Raw genomic sequence first — 20,092 nt, 5'->3', positions numbered from 1 at the left:
GCTGTAGCCCCATGATGCATCTTCTATGAGATTTAGTTGCCAAACACTTCTGACAGAGCTTACATTAAAATGAGATTCAAATAGGATGGGGAAAAACATGTTGATTAGGAGAAGGCAGTCCTCTTCTGTTACTTTTGATGTCACTGAACATGTTAGACATAATAAGAAATCTTAGTCCTTTCCCACTTTAAATACAGAAGGCTCCATTAACATAACATTAATGCTGTCATTCATCGTAAAAACCAAGTTTTCAGGATAAAAATGAACATATTTTGAAGTAAAAATCCAAATAAATCCAAGTGCACTAATTAATGTAAAAATACAGCTTAAGAAATCAATTCTATATAAACGCAGCAGAGATAATAAAATGAAAAAAAATTCAGCTTGCTTAAGAAATTAATTCTATATAAAGGATGCAGGGATGTCCAGCTCATGCAGCAGATAATGCAAATTAATTTATTTTCAGGTTACTAAATTAAAGGGTTAAGACAGCTTCCTTTTAAGCAACCATCTGCTAAAACACTCAGTATTTTTACTTTTCTGCTCACATTCAGCTCTTTATCTACTAATGCTATTTAATAGAATACATTAAAACTACAATAGGAATCGAAATACATTTTGTGGCATACATACTGTTAGCATCTTCCTATACACAAAAATATACATAAATAAAAGTTATGTCATTAAATATTTGCAGTCACCATAGTTGTGAAGATTAGTGACAAGTAAGCTTCACAATGAGCTCCCCACTGACATTGAAATATTCTGAAAAATACAGGTTACCTGATGTAAATTAGGATGTTTCTTGATTTATCTATTTTTTTAATGAAAGCAAATAAAGCAGGGCTAACAAATGAAATTCCTTTTAGCTCGGAAAGAGTAATTTAATTAGGTTTTTTCTTCCATGGATAGCATTTTCTGAATAAACACACAAAATGCTAGAAATTCTGGCTGTCACCTGCTTTACAACAAAATGTAGATACTTTCTACCAATTATCATAAATCCCCCTTTCTTCAATCCCTAGAAATACATATCACTTTTACTTTCACCAATGCTAATAACTTCAAGTCAGACCATTACCTGGCCACATCCAGGGGCAGTGCATAAAAAGGGTTTGTCATCACTCATATTCCACAGGTCGTTGTGCTACCTGTATTGAAATGAGAATGGAACAGATTTTACAAATATTGCAACAAATTAGCAATACATTAACATCCACAGGATATCTTAATATTCCATGGGTAAGAATTTCTGCCTTCTGGCTACACTAAGAATCTAAATACCCAGGATTCAAGTAGACTCTGCATTCCAAGCTCTGTCAGGAAGGTACACAAAACCCTAATAGAGACATAGTAGGTTTTGAACATACATCTCAATCGGAAAGGCAACTATTTGTACTTAACATGACTACTTGCAAAAGTATCTGAAAATATAGTAAGACAACTTGTTACTGAAATAAAAATACATTGTAATAATGATCCAATTCCTACAATTAAGAAAAGAACAAAGAGCAGCAGACAATACCAAGCAGTCAAGGACACATTGCCAACAAATGAGAAAAAGTGGTTGATTCCTTAGCCTTTTCATAATCTTTACAGCTCATCTTTAAAGATAAGTTAGCAGATAGCCCTTTATGTAAACTGTTACAAATTAAACTAAAAAAACATGTACTTTAGTAACGTTTCAGCTGTACAGCTAAATTACCAACAGGCTAAAAAATATTTAAGAAAGACATAATAGATATTAATAATATTTTGTGCTGTTTTACATAACTGCCACACTTACTAATACACATACCTGCCAGATTTCACATATAAACCTGTTTCACAGGGCAAACTATCATATCCTCCTTTTCATGGCAATGAACTGTAATTGAAAGAAGATACTAATTACCATGCATGTTAAACATGTAATAATACATGATTTTGTAAAGATAAATTATATAATGCCCACAATTCACCCATGAAACACAACAGCTTTTCAAAGAAATGGTTTACTTCAATACATGCTGTAATTAGTTACGCTTTCTCTCAGACAGAAAGATATGCTTCTACTCTCTCAACCTGCAAGCACAGAACAAACAGCAAGGTAGCATCACTCTGCTTCAGGAAGAGAAAGAGGGACACAGACAGGATTGAGACAGCGTGTGCTGGACAAAGCATAAAACTAATATGTGGATGTTGTGACATCAATGACAAAAAATAATAAAGTTCTGGTACAATAAACATATAAAATCAAGATATTGTTGTCACATCACTAAACCCAATAGTGGTGAGTAACTAATCTCAACACTCTAAGTTACCTCATTTTAAGGTCAAGTAATGAGGGGTGGTGGGGGAGTTCAATGTACCAAATTAGCTTATTAGCCAGGAGATGACAAGCACTCTCAACCCATCTGTGGCTTTACCCTGGAGGAAACACATTCATCTTTAAAAATGAGTATTTGTATGGAGATCTAACAATGTTAGTTCTGAACACTGCTTAGCTTGATGAAGCAAATAAAGATGAATAAAGATGTCTTTATGATTAAAGATCATGAGCAGAATAAATCCATCTCTCCTGCAGCAGGCTGGTCATGAAAAGCTACAAGGCTTCTGAAACTGTCTAACCATCCTAAGAATGTATATACTTCTAGTACACCATTTAGCACTAGGCACAAGACAGATCAAGTAAGCGTAAGAAATAATTTAAGACTTGACACCTCAGAGATGTGTAGGGAACACACTACCTGACCCTTTTGTCTGCAACTGTACAGTAAAAAACTACTGTATAGACTTTTCAGATATTACTTCAAGAAGGAGATCCCAGTGTCCTTGGTCATGGGCACCAATAAGCAAAGAAGCAAAACGTGGAGTGGAGGAGATTCCAAAGTGTCACTTTGAAATATATACATTCAACAGAACGAGGATACTGAGCTGAGATCACAAGCCAAGAAGAGATGAATGGCTGCCAGAAACTTTAGAGCCTTTGGCACTGACAACTTGTGGAAACATTTATGTCCCGAAGAAAGGATGCCAAAGCAAATCAGGGATGGAGATTGTTCTGCTGTTCTTTGCAAAGAGTTCATAACCTGTCTCAAGTTTCTGAAGGGATGAAATATTTCTTTAACTGTTCAAACTATGAACTTGGTAGTGTCACCAATCAAGAGCATTAACAAGGTTATGGGCAAGTCTGAATGCTCATGACTAAGGCTTCAGGGTAGAAAATAAGGTCCTTACCAATGAAGCTGTAGGATTACATCCTTTTATTATCTGGACACTTAAAAGCTCTCTCATGAGCTTATTATCCTTGTTCAGCTATGCAACAGTCAGATTTTTTAAAATGCAGGTTCAAAACTAACAGAGTCAGTCTCCTTTAGATCTCAAAAGGAATTTGCTTTGTTAAATCTTGATCATGGGGCACCATATAGTTATATATGGCTACAATATACACATATGGATATATACTATGAGCAGAAGTTATATCAGAAATGTTTGAAGGTGCAAGAAACAATTCTGTTGGGTTTTTTTTTTTTTTTTTATCCAAAGGATGAAGAGTTTGATTAAAAAAAGTGCATGTAGGGCATTTTTTCCACTCTGTTACTACAGCTTGTTGTCGGTCTTTGACAAGTGCATAGTATCAGCCATAAAATCTACTCCATTGATACTGTTAGTATTTTTCTTAGGTCATAAGCTGTAAAGATCACATTTTCAAGTCTGCTCATTTTCTCTTTTAAAGGAATATTACCAAAACACGTATCTGCATATGAAGTCATTACCTGGTTCCATGTTTTGGTTTGTGATGCCTGTGAATTCTGAATGCCTGATTTATAAACTAAAAATCAATCCTTGTGAAAAAGAAAAAAAGTGTTGTCCTCCTGGCAAACTTACTGGAAAAAAGTTAGAGATAAATTCATTTCCTGATCTTTATAATATTATTTGACTGCAGGCCACAAGGAATTTTGTGAGGTAATGCCTTGTAAAGGGATTCCAGCTAACATCTGAGGAAAAAAAAAAGTATCTTGAAGCACTGAAATTTTTGCACTTAAAAGAGAAAAGAAGTTCACTCATGCATTCCAGCAAGACTTTGGACATCATAAATCTAAACAGAAACTGGATCTGACAGGATGGGGAAACAAAGGGCTCACATTCGTTACTGTAGCCAAATTGGTAAGGATTGTATTTACCTATTACAAAGACAAATGCAAAGCTTGCACCTAGAACAAAGTAACTCCATGCAACAGTGCAGGCTAAGGGCCAACTGGCTGTCAAGCAGCTTTGGGGCAGAACCTGTAACTCCTGGTGGACAACAAACTGAACACAATTCAGCATAATGTCACTTACAGCACTGAAAGCTAACAGCCTACTGGGCTGAATTACCAAGAGCATAGCAAGCAGATGAAGGGAAGTGATTACTCTCCGTTATCTGGCACTCATGAGGCTACAGCTGGAGTGCTGTGTCCCGTTTTGAGCCCCTCAAGACAGATGACAAACTGGAAAGAAACCAGCAGGGGCCCCAACAAAATAGTTAGGAGGCTGGACTATTACATACAAGAGGAGTAACACGAAGCAAAGTTTGTTCAGCATGGAGAAGGAAAGCTAAGGAAGGATCTACTTGCTGCCTTACACTACCTAATGTATTGTTATAGAGAAGACAGATCCAGACTCTAGGTAGAGTACAACAAAAGGATGAACTGCAACACTCACAAGCCACACCAAGAAGGCTAAGAGCAAGTATAAGGGGGGGCAGGGATTAAAAACAAAGAAAAAACCACACAGTGAGGGCAGCTGAACACTGGAACAGGTTGCCCAGTGGGGCTGTGGAATCTCCATCCTTGGAAATATTCAAAATTTGAGTGGACGAAATTCTCAGCAATCCAAGATAACTCTGAAATTTGAAGTATACCTTAAAGATGTAGCTAGAAACAGAGCTCAACAACAGCAAAAGACAATCCAAACTTGGGTAACGTTCTCACAGCTTTAGAAGACAACAGCATGGTTAACTTTACAGCCCAACAACTGAAACTGCTGCTGCTAGGGAAAACAAACAAACCAACCCCATCCTTTGCCTCCCCTTTTCTTTCTGGATTGTTTATTGTCTGACAGGAATAACAAGACTAACACACAGAAGGCCAATTTTCAGAAAAGAAGTTTGTGATTGCCACTCTGATTTCAAAAGGCTATTGGAGATTGACTGCTCTAAGAGAGAATATCACAGTAAAAAAGAAGAATTTAGAAAATACTCTTCCCCTGAAAACCAAAATAGCAACTTAAACGCCATCTTGACAAAAATGTTACTCACCCGACCAAATGAGAAATGAAGTATGTAAACTGCTAAGCCAATCGCTAGAGATGAATTATAGCCACCTTGGATTGTTACCCAGGCAACAGCAAACACCTCGTCCCATAGAAAAAAGATGGCTCCTGAAGCAATCCAATCTGAATGTGAAACTCTAGCCTTAACTTATCTCTTCAGATAAACTGAACAGTCCAGTGAAATGATTCTTACTACCAGTCCACTGAACTGCAACTTTCTTCTGTAAACCTTCCAACCCTAAATTCCTTTCAGTAGCATAAAGAAACCCATACATAGAATTCTTTTGAGTTACACTGAGAAACAGGATCAGAGCTGAACATGGGAAAACCATGAAATAATCTCAGCAGTATAATCAACTTTGGTACTTAAATCAGAAAGTAATCTCACTTTTTTGGTGTTTGCTCCATACTTTGAACACAAAGGTAAAATACTTCCATATCATGCCTACTTAAAATGTCATAAATGTCTTTATCATTTTTGGAAACCAAACAGTACAGTAAAATATATAAATAAGTATATATATGTGTTTAAAATATATATAATACAGAGAAATAAAAACAGGTTTGCAAGCAATTTAATAATATTTAGGACAGTGTACTTATTTAAAAAATAAAGATGTTTCTATAAAACATCATACTAATGTTTATCTAAATGTGCTACAAAAATAGCTTCAACAATTATTTGTATATTTTTATAAGACTTTAATCAAACATCTTAGGTACACTTTCTGGAAACTATTACTACATACTCTGAGGCTTGCTTCTAAAATACCTTCCTGTAGACAATTTGTGAAAGAGTAGAATCACGCACTGATTTAAGCAACGTCTTGTTGGCTTATTTTACTGTTAAAGGTTCTTCTGTTTTCTCTCAATTCCCTACATACAGGAGCATGGAAAACACAACTGACATCTCGTTTCAAAATTTTTTTCTACTAAACATTTAAATGGCTGTTTAAAAATATATACATATTGATAATCCTTGCAAAAACCTCTCCAAATGTGCTGAGAAAAATCATTCTTCACACATACCTAGTAAAGATTCATCAGACTTCCAGCTAAAGTCTCTGAACACTTTACCTGTATAAAGCATGCTGTATGCCAAAAGACCTCTATGCACTAACCTGCTCATGGCCTGTGCAGTCTTACCCTGTGATAACCTATTCTAAGCACTGTAGCAATACGGAGACTGCCCTCCTGTAATGTCAGGTCTGACACAAACAGCATGGAAGAAAACAGCCTGAACTGAACACAGAAAAGACAGACAACTATAAAAATACAAATGAAAAAAAAAAACCAAAAAACCTTAAAACTTTTCAACATCAGCATTCCTCTACTGGCCAGCAAGCAAGAAGAGATGTACACTCTCACAAGTGTGTCACCCCCCTAAACTTGACAGTCCACGGAGGACAATCTGACAGTCTGCCAGCTACAGTAGTAGCCAATTTATCTACTACTGCTTACATGTGATGCACACCCAAGTTTTGCAGCTAGACTGACCACTTACATGTGGCTCCAACTCAAGAAACATCTGTACATACTGGTTTGAAAAAAAAGAAAGTTGGACAAAAACTGTATTAGGCCATTGAGACAAATCAGAATTATAGTAGTCCATCAGCATCAAGGCTCCCCTGGGTCTATACATTGCAAAGTGCTTAAGTTACAGTATCAGTGATGTATTTTCCTACGGATGTTTGCATTTCCTCAAGACTGATCATGTCTATTCAACATTTCCTTTATTCTTTACATTTGATCTGGGATTGTGCCCCTTTCTACTGCAAGTTATGTATACCCTTATGGTATACAAAACTATTAACTCTTCATAAGCTTTTCTGTAGATCTCACCATAGTGTGTAATTGCTTTAGGTAGTATAAGATTTTTAAGATTTTACTTTAAAGCTTCATTTTATAATGGGAAACTGAAACATAAAAAGGCAAGGTCAAAATTTCAAGCCTTTATCAACTTTTAAGAGTTCTACTTGAGGTGCGTACTTTTTCAAAGTAAAGTGGACTGAATATATTTCCCACAGTAAAGAATAACATTCTTAATGGTTACCTGAAGAGCTGAATTTAGTGTTTTGCTTGGCTCCATACAAGAATTTTAACAGACATGCTTCTTTAGATGAGGAGAAAAAAAAGAAGTAACTATTTTTGTTTTCCAAATTTAAACACTTCAAAATTAAGAGAGAGAGCTTTCTCATGCAACTAAACAAATCAACGCAAATCAAAATGAACAGGGTACCCTTTATACTTTCAGTACTTGCATACAGCACTGCACAGCATAAATTTTAATCACCTCCCACATTTGAGCCTATCTTTATTTCCACAATTTTCTATAAAGGCAGATTTGCAAGTTTTGCTTTCAGTAAAAATCAGAAGTTAGTATGTTGAAAACACCACTTAGTAAGAAGTAATATAAATAAATAAAATAAAAATTTGTATTTTAAAGGAAAAAAAATCATTGTTCCACCTACCTGGAAGGACTGGAACAGCTGGTTTTTTTCAGTTTCCTATAAAGCAAAAGAAGACAGGTGAAGCAAAATTAGTGTAATTAATACTTGACCATTACAGTCCAGTTTCAAAAGTGTTCTGACTGACTCTATTTGTATAATGCCACAGAATTTAGCATCCCTAAAAAATAAAACTGAATGATGAACAGAATGGAGGAGAAAAAAATTGAAAAACAAAAACATTCCTCCTCATAAAGAAAGTGGGATCACCAGAAAGTAGCTCAGTAGATTCTGCAAGAAAACTATAAGCCATAGTCCAGAATATTTAAAAGTTGTAAACCTCAAAACTGGTGAATAGGAAAATGGGAACTCCTTCTTCACACTTCACTGCTTAATAGAATGGTTGTGCTGTTTCCTAGAAGACACATGATCTGTTTCAGAGAGTTCTGGGGAAGAATAAGGAAGAATGTAATGCCTGCAGCATAATGCTCAGATTTTTTCTTTAAAAAAGTCAAATGTTGGGCACTTTTTTTTGTTGATGTTATTAGTTAACTGCTTGTAACTGATGTCTGAAGTTAATTCCATACCTTAAGGTATGTCTAAGATTCTGTAAAGGGTAGAGCATCTGGACAAGAAGAAAAGATGTAAGTGAGGACAATTGACTTAACAAGTTCAAATAAGAACAAGAAAGCCAGCTGGACAGATAGTCACATGTACAGAAACAAAGCAATTAAGTCACTTCAGCTCTGCTGAAGGAGCAGGCTTTTTCGACATGAAGGTACACTTCTGGTAAACAGAGAGCACTAATGGAATAAAGAAAGGTCCTTAGGCCTAACGCTTCCTGTTGGCTGAATATGGCAGCTCCTAAGTCTACCCCCAGCTTAAGTATTTTTCAGAGGTGCCTTGATCTTTCTTTGACTTACTGGAAATTCTTTCTGTGTGAATACAGCTCTTGTAGATAAGTGAAAGGCCAATGAACCTCAGAGAAGAAATACACAGGGGTTAATATTCCACCAATCTTTTCACAATTTACTTAGAGAGATATTAGGAGTTACCTTCCCCAGCTCATTTCTCTAGGTTTGAGCATCCTAATATTGTCCATCAACCTAACAACCATTAAAAATCCAATCTCCTTTTGCTACATTATTTCAACAAATTAAAAAAAAATAAAATCTTAACAAAAAGTTACTTCATTTTTACATTTTTTCAGACTGCATCCCTGAAGTGTAACATTGAATACAATAATTAAGAAATTAATTTAAAAAAAATCTTTAAATATATCGTAAATATCCCACTACAGGATTCCCAATAGTCATTAAAACAGAATGATCTTTTTCCCTCCTCTAAGCAACAATATAAATGACCACTGGCATTTACCTAGAAAGGGAAACATACTAGATTGCTTGGAATAACTTACTGAAGAAGTGAAGCTCCTATCTGAACTGAAGCTAATGGAAAAGCTCTCAGACTGAACTGAAATTGACACAGAACAAAGTTGGAAACAGTACAGCATAAACTTGAAAAAAAATATATTTATTGCACAGTTATTAAATATTGATTCATATTTGTATCACTAACTATATCCAATGCCTCCTTAGAATGCACGATTGATCTGAAACAAATGTAGTTAAGTTATGCCGAAGGACAATAACTTGAAATCTATTCATTATTCCAAAGAAGTTAATAGTATTGAATCATGCCTGCCCCTTTGAAAACAGTTAATGCATTATTTTTATACAGAAATTCAAGATTTTAAGAAACCATAAAAAAATGTTGAGATTAGACATAACATATAAATTTTTATAGTAAAGCTTCTCAGAGCTAAAAATGTGCATTTCTAAGTTTAATTAATAATGGAAGGAAAAAAAAGAATAGCTGATGACAGAAAAGGAATTTTAGGCACTAGATACACCTAAAATTTAATTAAAAAAGAGTCAAAAGAGTATCACTTTTCAGGTCGCTCAACACTTCGTCACAAAACAGAAGTAGCATGAAAACATTATTTATAAAATTATGTATGATCAAATTTAAGACCTGAAAGCACCTTATGTTAGATGCTGCATACTCTAGAAGTTTCTGGAAAAAGACATACCAAACACATTCATATTTCTAGAATTCAAATCAGGATAGAAATACCATCTACACTGTGAGGAAGATCAAAGGCTCAACTAGTTAATTAAGTATTACTAGTTGATTAAGTATTAGCATGCAATATCAGTATTAAAACATAAACTCATAATGGATTTTAAAAAAAGCTATTTCACTCCATGTACACATCAAGTTTTTTGTATTATTTCACATTTCTTTTGATGCATTATATAACAAGCAGTCCCTGACAAAGCTATGATTTTGTTTTTTAATAAGACAACTTTCCAATTTTGATTCTGGAACGTGGAATTATAAACACTAAAAGAATTCAAGTGAATGCCTAACTTGACTATAGTTTGTCCCTCTGAAATTAAGTCTGCAACTGGATGTCCATTAATAGACAGTAACTTATGTTTCAGTGGAAGGCTGAAGAAATCACGTCTACAACACTTATGGAGGACTAGGACCACAAGGAAGGGTCCTCCTCATCCTACCAGCTAGTGCAGAATTTAGCATCTAAGACAGACCTAGCAGTATTACAACCTTAATTTCAGCAACATTTGTTTTTATTAACTCTAGCTTTACAGTCAGCAAGAGATTGGGACAGGACATTCACTGCCATGAGGAGAATATGACAAGAAAAAAACCCCAAACCCATTATTTTAAAAAGTGGAAAAGAAAATACACTTTGGCCATATTCAGGGTCGCTATTTGGAAAGTAGCAGATGATTCAGAATTTCCAGCTTTATTAGAATTTCTCATTCTACTCCAAGGAAACAGGTGACAGTATCACTACTTGAAGATAAACATCTCTGGGAAGAAAGCAACGTAATGAAAAGCAAACGAGTGACACACAGCACATGGATGGGGCATGGAAACATACTCATGGATCTCACTCCAAGAACAGGGATGCAAATAGATTGTAGAATGAATAGGACTGCAGAAGCAACATGGCAGAACGCATCTCTCCTAACTCCAAACATGAAGTTGTATTGTGGCATAAAACATCTGTGCCTAAAACACCCTGCAGCAATCACTGCTTGAGGGTCTGCGATGTGTTTTTCACGTGAAAGCTTCAGAGACCTTTTATTAAGGCAACTCGAGAGGCATAATGCACAATAACAGGCAAAGTCAATAGGGCAACTGGTCCAGAAGGTCCACGTCCGTGGCCAGATCCCAGGCAGGCCAACACCTCCCTCTGATGCAGAAAAGCTGTTCTTACCCCCCCCCCCCCCCCCAAACCGTACCCCTCTCGGTGCCCTCCGCGCCCGGACCAAGATCTCCCTTCAGAGCAGAAGATGGATGCGGGGAGAGGCCTCCTTGGAGCTGAGATGAGGCAAAAAAGCCAGGCCTGCCTGCCCCCTTCCTCCCGCCCTCCCCCCTGCCTCTCACTCCCCGCCGCGGGCCGGGCCGGGGCCGGGGCCGGCACCGGCGATGTCCCCGCGGGGCAGCCCTCTTCCGGATGGGGGGCGCGGGCAGCTGCAGCCCCCTTCACCCGCTCGCCTCCCCGTCCCGTCCCGCTCCCTCGGGGCGCCCGCCAGGACCCCTACCTCCGGACGGGTAACGGTCTCCGCGACGCCGGCCGGCTCGGCCCGGCCCGCCCCGCCCCGGCTCTAGGGGCGGCGGGAGCCGCAGGCCGCGGTGGGGGAGGGGGCTGCCGCGGAGAGGAGCGGCGGCGCCATGTTACTGCCTCCCGGGTATCCCCCGCCTACTGCCGAGCGGGGCCGCTCCCTCCCCTCCGCCCTCGGTGCCCTCGCCCGCGCGGGCGCCGCCGCAGCGCGGAGGGAGGAGGAGGAGGAGAAGGAGGAGGAGCCGCCGCCGCCGCCGGGCCGGCGCCGCGCTCGTGTTTACAAACTCACCCCGGGAGCGCGGGCCGAACCGCACATTAAAGGCCGGGTCCCCCACAGGCTTCCGTCACTTCTCGCGATAGCTCGGCCGACATCTCCGCGGGCAGCGGGGAGGCACGGGTCACGTGGCGGGGAAGGGCGGCGCGGAGGACGGCGCGCGCCGCTGATTGGGCGCTGCCGACGGGGCGGTTGGGGACGGTGTGGCCGGAAGCGCCAAGTGCCTGGGTGTGGCCGGGGGGGGGGGGGGCGGCCGCGAGGAGCCTGTAGCTAAGCAGGCGCGGCTCGGTCCGCCCGCGGATGGGTGACCGCGGCGCCGCCTCCCTTGCGAGCGACCTGCGGCGCCAACAGCAACTCTCGCCTCGGCGGACGTACGGGTTCTGCTCCCCGCTGCACCGGTCCCGTCACACGGCGACCCCGCATTCAGAGCGCCAATACTCCCCCGTCCCTGCCGGGGACCCCCAGAGGATGCGGCTGGTCGGCCGAAGACTCCACTGGCCACATCTGGGCAACGCATCCGCCGCGGGAGCCAAGCCGAACCGTGTCTGCCTGTGCGCGATCCAGCACGTTGGGCAAAGCTGCTGTTGAGGGAGGACTTCTGCAGCCGTCCCAGACGGGGAGCTCGGAGGAGGAAGCGCCCGTCCTCCGCTGCTGGTTCTGCAGGGGGGCCGGCAGCGGGGGCTAGGGGAAGGCAGCAGAAAGCAGGTAGAGACTAAACCACGCCAAGGCTTTGCTCAGCGGCAGTGCTTGCTGCGCTTGGCATGTCTAACTTCTGGAATAATCAGCCCTCCAAAACCACATACTGGCTATATTTCCTTTGGTTTCCCCATCTCTCTACACACAACTCTCATTCCAGGAGCTAGGGGTGAAGCTGTGGTTCTGCTAAACATTCACCTTTTTAACATTGAGTCAAAAATGCTGCAGCACTGTACAATGAAGGGAAGCACCTAAATTTTACACAGAAGGAACTAGAAGCGTTTTGGATGCATTAAAAAAAATACCATAATCCTATGTTTAGTATGTGCTCTGAATCACACATGAAGTTTTAATTCTATGCCTGGGTATCATTTAGAACTGTCATCTTTCAAGTCTGGAACTGATCTGAGAACATGAGACTATGAATAACAACAAAAAAAAAGACTTCTAAAAAGTAGTATTAGTTCCAGTAAATCACATTTTGTCCAAGTTTCCCTGAGCTTGCAAAAGGCAATATAGTATGTTTCATTTCTTCTAAATTGCTTTCACGGGCACTGTACAGCACTTTTGCAAAGTTCTTTGAGATAAGGCGGGATAAAAAACACTGCATATAAGTACACTGTTTACTTAAAGGTGGAATTATTCTTTACCGTAAGCATGTTGCAAAGGGCTCAAACGTGAGTGCAAAAAGAGAGGAATAGAGATCTTTCTTTCTTCGCAGAGCAACCAAGAGCTGTATTTGAAGCAAGTATTTTTCAGTGGCTTAACTCTACTGTCACATGGCAGCCATCCTGAACCTGAACAAAAAACTGAACTGCAAGTTATTTGCCTTTCTTCAGTCTGAAATTCGTGCGAGAAACAAACACAGGGGAAGCAGAAAAAGAAAAAAAGAAAAAGCAGCCGGATGGAAAGGATGAATCCCTTTTACCTACAGCAATAACTTAAGAGTGTAATTGGTAACATAAACATTCCCTCCATTATACATAACACTGCTGTGCACATCACTTTCAGAGGTGGAATGATGTCCGATCTACTGGACAGCAGGCAGAACAGTTATTCAGACAATGAAGATCTCTGCTTCAGCCAGCTTCAACACCGAAAGAGGAACACAGTCTTTTGATCTGGAGAACCTGTAATATGAATTTTCACAAGTTGGCAATCTCTTAAGGTCAGCATGGTCCATGTCAGAAGAAACTGTGAAAAAGGTTTCTGGGAACTGAAGCCTACAGTATCACCTCATAGAACTCTGTATCTGGTTTCTCTGACCTATGAAAAAGATTTCTTGATATAAACTCATACAGAGAAGATCAAGAGTCCTTCATCTGCTGCTTCCCAATCACTACACAGAGATTGGGGTTTCTTTTTTGGTTAAAACCATTTAATCTTTTACACATTTATAATTGTCTCTTGTGAGCATTTTAGGAAAACAGAGTATTTTTTTGTCTTTGTGAGACCACTCAAATTGACTGAGCTGTTAAAGTGCTCAAGTAACCACTGACACTAAGCTCTGTTTTTAAAGAACAGGGGAAAACAGAGGAATAGAGAAAGGGAGTTAATGTGCCCTGTGATCACTCAGATGTGAAAATCTGCCCATCACTCATTGATTCTAAGCCCCTTATTGTCTATAAGGCAGATAATCTCCTGCGTGAAGGTTTGGTGCCACGTTTTGAAAGTCCTTGATTAGTCTTTATCTGCAACACCAAGATCTAATTCTTTCGAGATTGGCATAAGCAAATAGCAATTTTGCTTGGGTTTGGCCCATGTTTACCAGTCTAAGAGTGAGTTAAAAGGTAACAAGCTTGGGGAAATGCTGCTACTAAAATAGACAGGCTTCACATCCATATACTGCGTCACCCGAGATGTTTGCTGCCCTTCAGACAAGGCTGATCATAGGGAAAAGGGTACATGTTGACAGGGTGAACCACATGGGAAAAGATGGGATGTAAATCCAGAAATCATTATTCAAACCTGATTCAAGTGGTGAGTCAGCTGGCTTTCTTATTGAGGTTATGGAGCAATAGCTTAGCAAGATCTTCTTTCTATACCAAACAGACAATTGCAACTCAGCAGAACCATTTTACATGCAAACAAATTGCTAAGTACAATTAACAGAGCTGGAGCTAGACTTAACCAAGAGAAGTTTGAAGATCCTAGTTTGGCCAAATCCCAGAGACAGGGAAATCTGAAGCTTGAATTAAGCTAGTCCACTAGACTAGTCCACAATACTAGGATGTATGGATTGCCACCTCAGATGCCTGCAGAGATCTCTACAGTACTGAAAGAACAGAATGAAGTTCATCACCTACCAGAAGGACAGCAATACACAGATGAGCTTTAGCCTAGAATTCTAGTAATCATTATCTACCTTTCATCCAGGGCAAATACACTGTACGTCAGCTCTGTAACAGAATAGCTTATGAGAATGGATAATAGTAAGTTCATAAAATAAACACTGCGTGAGCACACACCACATGGAAGATAGCTGCAATATGCTTTACCTCCTACCCCTCTCTCACCCCCCCGCAAAACCACTTCCAGACCTAGTCATGTAAGGCACTACTAGTACTGTGCTAGAGCTGACTATTTAAAGATGCTGCACATTCCACACTCCTAAACCTCACATATATAAAAGGATGCTCTCTGTATTTACACAGTAACTTTTAATCCTTTTGAGAAAATGACTATTTTCTCCTAAGGACTTATAGGGAAAATAACTTCTCATACTAGGTCCAAGTTAGGCTACATAAATCATTCAGGTTGGAAAAGACCTTTAAGATCATTGAGTCCAACCCTTAATCTAAAACTGCCAAGTCCACCACTAAACCATGTCCCAATGAACATCAATTTGGTATCTGACTCCAGATGAAAACAAAGGTCTTACCTGCACCTCACAGTGATCTGAGAGTCACTAGTCATTTCTCCACTTCCCCAGGGATAGGCAGTTTATAGTAAAAAGTTTCCTAGATTTAATTCAGTAATTACCCATTTAACAGCAAGATGACAAAGCTTGTAACAAGCCTGCTCACATTCTTCCAAGGTTCAGCTTATATTTTGACAGTTATCAGATCTATTATTTAACATTCTGAATAAGTCTGAGGTGCCATCAACCCCCCCACCAGATTAGTATACAGTAGCACACAGTATGTTGCTGTAAGTGTAGACAACACTGTAAATGCATGTAGATTGTTAGAAGACAGATACTGTGAGAAGTAAAGCTTGATACTGCAGGTACTTTGTTAATAAAAATGCTTTGATCCTACTGCTCTTAAAAGAATTTGAGAGAGAATGCAAGGCTGACTTTACAAAATTAGGAAGCTAGAAGTTCTCCCTTTTAATTAGGTGATGCCAAGAATGCAGTAACTAAGCAAGAGTATAATGTCAATGTGCCACAATTAAATGTCTTGGACCAACCTAAAGCAGTCAACAGTTTGTTCAACCGGGACACTGGTCAGAAAAAAGTGGAAAATTTTTACCATGGTGATCAAAATTTATAGTCTAACTGAAAACTGAGGCAAAGAGACTTTCCTGTCACAGATTTGTCCTTCTATCAAGAGGTGCCAGAACACGTTATGTGCCACCTAGCCTGAGAAAAAACAAACTGTGCACAGAAACAGCTCTGAATAAGTTTGAAACACAAGTGAAGGAACAAGGCCAGCAGTATAGCCTTTCGCATTTAATCTGTGTATCCTTTGAACTTTCAAAGATATGCCACATTGATTTTAACAAACAAGCAACATGCCCATATATATTAATAAATAAAATGTTTGACTTGAAGTCATTATTTGAAGGGTCCTACACAGTATGTCATTATCAGGAGAAATCCATGGTGACTGAATGACGATATGCTGTCTTCCAGACATCCTAGCGAGAAAGATAATAAATGCAGGCAACAGGTTGACAGTTAAAGTTGTTATCTTTAATGAAATGACTTTGGAAATAGCATCAATTTCCATGACACCAACATTTTGGGAGTCCCATAAAATGCAGAGTTACATTCCAATGCCAGTATCACAGGCAGATCTCCTTTCACATGGCAAATAGGATCAAGAAAGCAACCATCAGACAGAAGAGACCCATAGCTTCCGACAGGGCAAATCCCAGGATAGCATATGAGAACAGCTGCTGCTTCAGAGAAGGATTTCTAAAAGAAAGTGAAGGTATAAGACCTTTTTATCTTTACAATTAAGATGTTTTTCATACAATTTAACATATCTGACAGATTCAGGACCTCACACGTCCTTGCCACAGATTCTATAACAGGAAAATCCAATAAACCCAAGCAGAAGTAATTTTTAGCAAGGATTTCACTGAAGACAAATGAGTTGGCAATTAAGACTAGATTCAGGTTATGCAGATTGTATATGGCTTTTCCAAATGAGAACAGTTTTTGTGACTACATGCATGTAAGCTTTTGAATTTGACTTCTCTACATCCACCCATGCAGGAACTATCAGCACTATGCTTTATAAATTTATTTCACATCTGTGACATTAGAACTATATTCCAAGGAAGTTTGTGTGTTTAACATTTTAAGTAGCCCTCAGAAAAAATACAGGAACTGAAACCACCTAGAGCAAAAAAAGAAATACACAGCAGTTTGTTGCAATGGTATTGCAACAAAATGCAATGAATTATCCCTCCAAGAAGTGTGTGGGACAGAAAAAAAACCCTTCAACATAATACTATGAAGTAATGTTCTACAACCTCTTATTGACATATTCATGCCAAATTCAAAAAAGGAGACATCAGTTTTGTACTGAAAACACTTGTTTCTTCAAGTGGAAAGTGAACTTCCTTGTTTTCAGTAGGGCTTAATCTTTCTTAAGACTTAATTAAGTCTTAACCAGTTGAAAGAATAAAGATGACCATGAAACCTTCAATAAAGCTTTTTTTATGCCTGCATCAGTTCTGATCTTCCATGATACCATGTAAACTATTCCTACTACAGGAACACTGTAAACTTATCTGGAAGAAGTTCATCCCTACTATAAATCCCCACCCTCACCCCCTTCAGATTTCTAGAAGGAATGATTACTCATTCAATAAAGTAATTACATATTCTGAGATGCAAAGCTGAATACATTGGAAAACTGAGTTAAACATCCATTTCTAAACAACAACCACAAACAACTATGCAGCCTAAAGCATACAAACTCACATTACTTATTACCAGTTTTCATACAGTTTCTTTTTAGGACTTCTCCCCTCAAACGGAAGAAGATCCAGGCTAGATTTTTAATTCAGTTCTGGAACTGAATGCTCAAACATTGGACTTCAGTGACCGAAACACTGACCAAGTCTAATGACCTCATTTCTTTCATGTCTCTTCTCCAGGCAATGTACAAAGTTGTGAATTTAACAACAGAGCCATCCTGATGAATATACTACAGTTTCATATGATTCTGTTTAGCCATGTTTGTCATTAATAGTGATTATTAACAGAATTTATTGCAGTGCCACCATCCTTACTACAACTTAGCTTATGTGGGGGTGCTGTCTCAAGATACAACTGCATGCAATTCAAAAGTTTTATAAGAGAGAGATTGATTACCTGGCATAACCAATGATTAGACTACCGAAGACTGTTCCAATACCAGCACCAGAACCAGCCACACCTACTGTGGCAGCACCAGCACCAATAAATTTGGCAGCAGTGTCAATGTCCCTGCTGATAGCACTAGTCTGGAATTCTCTAAGTGCTAGTCGGGAGACAGTATTTTGGGCCCCATTAAGTGTTGAGCTGCCCTAAGAAAACAAAAAATGAAAAAGCATTATATTCAGACACAGACCATTTTCTATGACCACTTTGATAGTGTTATTCTGCAGTTTTAAAAGTTGTATTAGATCCAATGTGTAGCTCCTCTTCCAAGTGATGAGACTATAACTAAGAGTTAAAAACTTCAGAATGTTACCTGTTCCACCTGAAAGCAATCAACTTTAAATGTGAAAGACTTCTCAGGGGAAAAAGCAAGACAGCAACAAGTATTATTAGATGTTTGACTTAAAGCAAGTTTCACACTATAGATATTTGAGTTAGTACAAGTGAACTCTAGGTTGAGGACATTTAGGCTCACCAGGTAATTTAGGAAGATACAGAATTTTGTTTATAAGGTACCTCTCCATTCTTGACCTCTGGCCTAGACAACACAGATGCCGAAATTGGTCTGTACATGAGTCTTGATCCAGCACGGATCTGCAAGAGGAGGAAAAAAGCTATAAAAAAAGAAACATTTGATCACACCTGTTCCCATACCATAGTCTATAAGATTATAAGGCTATTATCTCTTAAGCCATTTGTCTTACTTGAAAGACAGCAGTGTGCATAGCTAGATATACAATCAACGATATAGAAGGAAACACTGCCATGCAATTTGATAGCACCATTTTCAGGAGACATTATTGCAAATAATGACATCATTCAATGAACCTGTACACTCGTCATACTGACAGAAAACGTAGCAAAACAGCAACAAAAAAGCCAGATAGACCAACAGGCAGTCATACACATTTTGAAGCGAAAGAAGAAAAGCCATCAAGATGAATTCCAACGTTGTTAAATGCACAGACGTAACCTAGACTTTTAAATCTAGCGAGGCATAAATGAATGAATCCTCTTTCACAAGCGGCCTGCATGTGTCCTTGGGCTTCCAGCAGTCTAAGGTCATACAGGCTCTTGCACAAAGCTCTTCCTGCAAGGGAAACCTGTGCCTGCACCATGCAAAACGAGACGTTCTGTGGGCTAGAGAGAACATTTTCAAGCAGAACAGTCCCGTGTCTCTGCAAGGGCAAAAAATCCCGGCCTTGCGTAGGACAAGCAACAGGCTGGAGTTTGACCTACAGCAAGGCACAGAGCGCACCAGGCCCAAAAGGTTTTCGCTGCGCTGCCCTCCCCCTTCACCACTCGTGTGGGAAGGCCCCTCACCTTGGCAAAGGGCCCTGGCCCACGCCAAGGAGGCGGGAAGGAGAACCCGGCCCTGCCGCAGCAAGCCCACCCCCCCCTCACCCCTTCGCACTCGGGCGGGCAGCCCTCGGTACGGGCTCACCCTAGGGGCCTGCCGTGGGGCTCAGAGGCTCGCCCGACCCCCGGGCGCCCCGCGACCGCCGCCGCCCCCGCTGCAGCCCGGGACGCGGCCAGCGAGGAGGCCCGGTCGCCCCCACTCACCAGGGAGGGCGAGGCGGCGAGCTTGGCGCAAGCGAACATCTTAGCGGGCGCCGTCCCGGGAGCCACAATCCGGTGTCTCTACGGAGAGAGGGAGAGGGTGAGGGGGCCGCGGCGGCGGGCGGGGGCGGCGATGGGGGCGGATGGCGCCGTGCCGCCACTCACCCTCTCCGGCTGCCGCACCTCAGAGCCGACGGGGTGGGGCGTCTCTGCGCAAGCGCGGCGGGGCCGGCGGCGAGCGCCCGGATGCAGCGCGGCGGAAGGGGGCGGGGCGCGGCGCCAAGGTCACTTTGTACCGGCTCTATTGGCAGCGGCGGGGGGTGCACGGCGCCTCGCTCCGCCCCGCCCCGCGTCGGCGCAGCCGCGAATCGCGCTGCGCCCGGCTAGCCACGGGGACGCAGCCGGGGGGGCGGGGCGGGGCGAGCGCTGCAGGCGTGGGCGGTGACGCGGCGGCGGCTCCTCTCTGGCGCTCGCCGGGAGCGAGGCCGCGAGCCTGGCGGTTGGGACCGCTGATGTGACCGTTAGGGCCGTTAGCCAGGGCTGCGCACCACGCAGTAGGCCCA

At 41.0% G+C, this 20,092-nt stretch overlaps 2 protein-coding genes across 10 annotated transcripts in view; both read right to left on the bottom strand.

Moving 5' to 3' along the window:
* The window catches only part of ATF2 (activating transcription factor 2), a 53,038-nt gene extending 41,243 nt beyond the window's left edge, over positions 1-11,795 (bottom strand). For 3 of the 9 annotated variants that reach the window (XM_030017320.2, XM_041124498.1, XM_041124499.1), the window contains exons 1-4: positions 11,690-11,795; positions 7,767-7,802; positions 1,799-1,867; positions 1,082-1,151 (exon numbers count right to left, since the gene is read on the bottom strand). In XM_030017320.2, coding sequence (XP_029873180.1) covers positions 1,082-1,129 — 48 coding nt within the window. In that variant the 5' untranslated portion in view covers positions 1,130-1,151; positions 1,799-1,867; positions 7,767-7,802; positions 11,690-11,795. Of the gene's footprint in view, positions 1-1,081; positions 1,152-1,798; positions 1,874-3,870; positions 3,895-7,348; positions 7,409-7,766; positions 7,803-8,082; positions 8,102-11,380; positions 11,666-11,689 lie in introns of those variants that run through there. The other 6 variants (XM_030017323.2, XM_030017319.2, XM_041124496.1 and 3 more) reach the window with 6 other exon arrangements.
* Positions 11,796-16,264: 4,469 nt separating this feature from the next.
* On the bottom strand, positions 16,265-19,822 carry ATP5MC3 (ATP synthase membrane subunit c locus 3). Its single transcript, XM_030018516.2, has 5 exons — positions 19,695-19,822; positions 19,533-19,610; positions 18,486-18,563; positions 17,922-18,115; positions 16,265-16,511 (listed from the first exon to the last, which is right to left on the bottom strand). Exons 2-5 carry the CDS (start codon positions 19,569-19,571, stop codon positions 16,397-16,399), a joined length of 426 nt encoding a protein of 141 aa, XP_029874376.1. The 5' UTR covers positions 19,572-19,610; positions 19,695-19,822; the 3' UTR covers positions 16,265-16,396.
* Between the last annotated feature and the right edge of the window lie 270 nt (positions 19,823-20,092).

Source organism: Aquila chrysaetos, chromosome 6, assembly GCF_900496995.4.
Source record: "Aquila chrysaetos chrysaetos chromosome 6, bAquChr1.4, whole genome shotgun sequence".
In the NCBI taxonomy this organism is placed as follows: domain Eukaryota; kingdom Metazoa; phylum Chordata; class Aves; order Accipitriformes; family Accipitridae; genus Aquila; species Aquila chrysaetos.
Note: the sequence above shows the minus strand (reverse complement) of the source record. Positions and strands in the feature narration are given on the sequence as shown.

Bases quoted from the DNA above. Each gene is read 5' to 3' on its own strand.
- ATP5MC3 (XM_030018516.2), bottom strand. From the start codon at position 19,571: ATGTTCGCTTGCGCCAAGCTCGCCGCCTCGCCCTCCCTG. The intron at 18,116-18,485 runs GTACCTTATAAA...TTGTTTTCTTAG, and splicing joins CAGAGGTCAAGAATGGAGAG to GGCAGCTCAACACTTAATGG. The intron at 16,512-17,921 runs GTAATCAATCTC...ACTTTCTTTTAG, and splicing joins CTAATCATTGGTTATGCCAG to AAATCCTTCTCTGAAGCAGC.